General features: G+C 37.2%; 1 protein-coding gene across 1 annotated transcript in view; it reads right to left on the minus strand.

The window, feature by feature from the left end:
- ZPLD1 (zona pellucida like domain containing 1) overlaps positions 1–5,615 on the minus strand; it is a 45,234-nt gene extending 39,619 nt beyond the window's left edge. The window contains exon 1 of the mRNA XM_037058903.1: positions 5,505–5,615. Within this exon, the coding sequence (XP_036914798.1) occupies positions 5,505–5,610 (106 nt within the window). The 5' untranslated portion in view covers positions 5,611–5,615. The remainder of the gene's footprint in view (positions 1–5,504) is intronic.
- Between the last annotated feature and the right edge of the window lie 385 nt (positions 5,616–6,000).

A 6,000-nucleotide genomic window follows, 5' to 3' on the forward strand; every position in this document is an offset into this window, starting at 1 on the left:
TATGAATGACCCATGGCCATGGGCAACAATGTGGGGATTGACTATGGAAGCAGGGGTGGGAGGGCAGGGAAGGGCAAAGGGGGAAAAATTGGGACAAATGTAATAGGATAACGCTAAAAATAATAAAAGAGACTTGTAATTGTAACTACTTTCTCCTGTCTTTGAAATATATATAAATCCTGTGGAAAATTAGATAACTCTTTTGTCAGCTTTATGACCTAGAAATGTCTTTTTTGAGGACTTGGGAAGCATGTTTTGGAAATGTAAGCATCAAAGAAAAAAGCCCCCCAGTGGGAACATGGATGCCTGACTTCAGGAGGATCCTTCCTCCAAAAAGTACCTCTTTTCAAAAGGACATGAGAATTTTATTTCTCCTCTGGGTAAAGCCAGTATGCTAACACTATTACCAAGTAATTTTATGATAAACTATATGTGACAAATGGTGCTGTCAAGTCCTCTTACTTTAGGACTCGTTATTGTTTATCTTGAAAACATATCCGTAATGGGTTGCATTGCTTGGCTGTATGAAAGAGTGAGATTTCCTTCTGTCTTTGCAGCCTCTTAGTGCACTGCCTCTAATAAAGCACCACATTCTGGTGTAATGCTTATTCAGTGATAAAAGTGTTTTCATCCACTGTCTTTGTGTAGAGTACTTCTGGATTGAGGGATTTTGTTTTTAATTATGTTTCCTCAACACATGACTGAGCTATTAATTGGAATAATGAACTCAAGAAAATAATACCCTGTCAGTTGTTCTTAACCATAAATGTATATTTGACTCATCTCTAAGGTTTAAAATTTTTTAATTGATTTTAAGAGAGAGAGAGAGAGGGAGAGACAAAGAATTTGTTGTTCCACTCATCCACACACTCATTTGCTGATTCCCAGATGTGTCCTGACTGGGGATCAAACACGCAAACTCGGTGCACAGGGGACAATGCTCCAACCAACTGAGCCATCTGGCCAGGGCATCTGCAGGGTTTAAAACACAGATTCCCAGCCCATACTAAGAGATTCTGCCACGACATATTTGAGGTGAAGTGTTGGAGTCCACTGTTTTAACAACTAGCCCAGGTGATTCTGCTGAGGGGTTCAGTGGGCACTACTGAATGATGATTTAACATAATTTTAAAAATTTACCGTATGAAAATGTTTTCCTTTACTGTCCTAGTCACTCCGTGACTCATTTACATGTTTTATTTATTTTTATAAGTACATAACCACAGTATCAGCTAATCCTCTCTGCTAACAAATCTTTTCACATTTTGGCTTTTTTCATCCGTAATAGAATGAGACTTGGCCACCCACCCAGGCACAGGCCAAGGCTCTGGCCCATTCTTCAAGTGAGGCCCTTTGCATCCCACTCCAATATGGAGAGCAAAGCAATCTATATATTCAATGCAATCCCTACCAAAATACCAATTTCACACATTTCACAATTTCAAATTTTTGAAGTATAGAATAAATATTTCAAAACTTTATGTAGAATCCTAAATGATCCCAAACAGTCTTAGCAATTTTGAGAAAGAACAACATAGGAGAGATCACAATATCTGATATCAAATTACATTACAAGGGCACTGTAATTAAAACAATCTTGTACTAGCATAAGAACACATACATAGACCAATGGAAAAGAATGGAGAGTCCAGAAATAAACCCATGTCTCTATGGTCAATTAATATTTAATGAAAGGAGCCCTGGCTGGCGTAGCTCAGTGGATTGAGCACGGGCCTGCAAACCAGACGATCATGGTTCGATTCCCAGTCAGGGCACATGCCTGGGTTGCAAGCCAGTTCCTTGCAGGCTAACTACCAGCAGGGGATGCACAAAAGGCAACCATACATTGATGTTTCTCTCCCTCTCTCCTTCCCCTCTAAAAATAAATAAATAAAATCTTAAAAAAAAAACCCAACCAATAATATTTAATGAAGGGAACAGGAGCATAAATTGAAGTAAAAATAGCCTCTTCAATAAATGTTTTTGGGAAAACTGGACGGGTACATGCAAAACAATGAAACTAGACCACCAACTTACACCATACACTAAAATAAATTCAAGATGAATAAAAGACTTAAAGATAAGCCATGACACCATAAAATTCCTAGTGTAAAACAGGAGGTAAAATGTCCACTATTCCACACAGCAATATCTTTGCTGATATATCTCCTAGAGCAATAGATAGAAGAGAAACAATAAACAAATGGGACTACATCAAAGTAAAAACCTTCTGCACAGCTAAAGAAACTATCAGCAAAATGAAAAAGGGAATCAATGGTATGAGAAAAAGTATTTGCCAATAATACCTCAGAAAAGAGTTTGATCTCCAAAATATATAAAGAACTCATACAACTCAACACCAGGAAGACAAACAATCCGATTAAAAAATGAATAAAGGACCTGAATAGACACTTCTCCAAGGAGGACAAACAGAGGGACTAGAGACATACAAAAGGATGCTCAGCATCACTAGCCATCTGAGACATGCAAATTAGAACCACAATGAGATATTACTTTATACTTATCAGAATGGGCATCATAAACAAATCAACAAACAACAGTGCTGATTGTGCAGAAAAGGGAACCCTAGTACACTGTTGGTGGGATTACAGACTGGTGCAGTCACTGTGGAAAACAGTATGGAATTTCCTCAAAAAACTAAAGATGGAAATGCCCTTCAATACAGTGATCACACTGCTGGGATTATACCTTAAGAATCTTGAAACACCTATTCAAAAAAACCTATGCACCTCAATATTTATTGCAGCATTATTTACAAGAGCCAAGTGCTGGAAACAGCCTAAGTCCCCATCAGTAAATGAATGGATCCAAAAACTATGATACATTTACACAATGGAATTCTATGCAGCAGAAGGAAAGAAGGAACTCCTACCCTTCATGACAGCATGGATGGAACTAGAGAGTGTTATGCTAAGTGAAATAAACCAGGCGGTGAAAAGACAAATACCATATGATCTGACCTATAACAGGAATATAATGAACAAAACAAACAATCAAGCATAATAGAACAAGAGACATGAAAATTAAGAACAAACTAACAGTATCCAGAGGGGAGAGGGAGGAGGGTAATAGGGTAAAGAAGAAGAAGGGTCTAGTCCTAGTCAAGGAACATGTATGAAGGACCCATGGACATGGACAGCAGTGTGGGGATTGACTGAGGGAGTCGGGACATGGCAGGGAAGAGCATTGGGGGGAAACTGGGACAATGGTAATTGAACAATAATTTTTTAAAAAGAAGACAATTAACATCTCTCAAGTTCTCTAACTGTGCCTTTTATTTCTCCTTCTCTCCTAAACCAAGGAAACAGTTACCACTTTTTCCAGATTAACTCCTCCACATGTACCTTAAAAATGGTCCATGTTTTATTTCCTTATTACCACAATTATTCCATTATTAGTATTCCTGATCGCTGAATGTTTTCCCTTTACTGATGTATAGACTCAGCTCTCTCTAGTCCTCTGATCCTCTCTTCTCATCTAAATAGACCTTTTCCTTCACCACCAGTTATTTAGCTAGTGGTGTATTTTCATACTTTCATTTCCCTATTCCCCCACTTCTTGCCCACTTACTGCATGGAGATTCCACTCTCACACAACTATTTTCAGTTTCAAATTCTCTCCTCAGAACCAAGTCAATTATTTCCTATGACTCCACAGAGACCCCTTTAAATTTTAAAACCACCTCAAATTTATTTTTTCCAAACTCACACTTTTTAAAAAAAATATGCAAGTGCCCTATACTTTTGTTTTCAGTTAACAGTAGCAACTTCCAGCCATTCAAATTCAAAAGTTCCTCTAGTCTTCCCTTTCTCACACCTCCCAGATTAAATAAGTCCTCAAGTGCTGGAGAGCCTGACACAAATTGTCTCTATTCTCCCCTTCTGCTGTTCCCACTGCCACTGCCTCCGCGGTACTTCTCTCTGCCTCCAGTCTCCCTAAACATGATTCTGTACTTTTCCCAATGTCAGCTTTCTCAAACAAAATGTGTCAGAATCGCAGTCAACCAGATCCTGAGCATCAGAGTTCTACAAAACCAATGACCAAATTACTTAAAGGGATAGATACCACTTTAGGAAAGCAAAGGACAGAGAGTAACTGTCATAAATTAAAATAGACAACACACTTATTAAAAAATGTGCTGTTTTAGAAGTTAAATGGCTAAGTGTTAGATGATACTAAAGAATTATTGTTAAGTTTATTGATTGTACACATGAAGTATAATAATTTTTATTTTTTTTTGTATTTTACATGTGTTATATATATGCATGCATATAAATTTATTTTAAAATATTCCAGAGATGGGGGTGGCAAGAAGGACAGAAAGATAATACAAAATTTGCACATTTTAATAACTGATAAAGTACATTGTTGATTACTATAATCAATAAAGTACACTTTTTATTAATTTCTTCTTTTGCATATGTTTGAAACTTTCCAAAATGTAAAAAAAAATGTAAAACAGAAACAAACAAGAAACACTTATCATTTTCAGTGTTCAAAATAATTATAACCCTGCTTTAGCATACCTTTCTGAACTTACCTTTAGATGCTCCTATCCATATTTTACTTAACATGCCAAGCACTTGCAGTCTAGGTCTGGACTTGTGGGGGGACATTGCCACACACTTTAGACTTTATTCTGGAACAGACCGGATTCCCTCTCTGCAGATAAACTCGAAATCTCACATCAGCTCCGTGACAACCTACCGAGTGCCCTATGCAAGTGTGTTGCCGCCCTGGCGTGCTCCACACAGGAGTACTGGCAGGTTCGGAGACTATGAAATGGTGCAGAAGGTATTCCAGTTTGCATGGCAGACTTGAAAAAGTAGTTTCAGATCGACTGACTTGGATTTTGGAATGTTGATCTGTGATTCTATAATTTTATCTGATATGAAATAACAAATACCCGAATGAATTATTCAGTTACCTCTCCTTGAGTGCAGGTTTTAGGAACCTGAGAGACAGGTCTATCAAAAAGGAGAAAATCAAAATCACCATATTGATGGGCTGCTGTGACATGTACTCTAAAGCTGGCCTTGGAATTTGATGGTGGCCAATATTTTATTGACATAGTATCTTTTGAACGTTGCATAATATTTCACAATCATTTTCTTACGTATTATTCCTAAATAAGTCAATTAGCATAGATGAGCAGTTTTGAGAGTCTAAATTAACATGAGAAAAAAAAGGTATAAATTAGACAAACTTTGAATGAATTTAACCTCTGCCAATTTTATCATCCACTAGCCAATATTTTCCATGTCTGTGAGCAGCCATTATAATGATATTAACAATGATGAACACTTTGTATGTTAATGTGGATATAATTTACAATTCCAGGAAAATATCTTTTGTCATTTGTCATTTGTTATTGTCCACTTAATATACCCACCCCATTCTTCAGATGTATTTAAATGATTTACTTTTCAAACATAATAACTCTTTCCAGATACAATTACAAACAAAATTAGGCTCAGACTTACCAGGAAATCTACTGTGGAGGTTGGCATCACAGTTGTAGCCATTGAACTGAGCAGACCCCGGAAGCACTCTAACTGTTAGAAGCAACAGCAACCATATCTGTTCCATTGCAAAACCTGGAAAAGAGTTATGTATGTGGACACCACCCGCCTTCACTCTTACATGCTGGAAAGACCGAGGCTGTTCTCAACTCACTGGTGGAGAGGTCAACAGACTATATCCATGTAGTCAAAACTCATTAAAGGCCTAACGCTTATAAGAAATAATTATTAGTAATGAGGCAGAGATTTTGGTTGGTTTCAGTTTGTTAATGGTTACAAAGCCAGGCTTGTATAAAGAAGAGCTAGGTATAAGTCATAAAGTTTGCAAAAGAAAAAATTATTTATTATAAATAGGAAGAACTCAAACCAAGTACTTGGCAGATTAGAATGGCATAGTTAGGCAGATCGAAATATTTGGAGGCAACTCTGCTCTTCAAAATACCGATATGCACAAAGG

This window comes from Sturnira hondurensis, unplaced genomic scaffold (genome assembly GCF_014824575.4).
Source record: "Sturnira hondurensis isolate 20B ecotype Veracruz unplaced genomic scaffold, ASM1482457v3 Scaffold0010428, whole genome shotgun sequence".
Lineage (NCBI taxonomy): Eukaryota > Metazoa > Chordata > Mammalia > Chiroptera > Phyllostomidae > Sturnira > Sturnira hondurensis.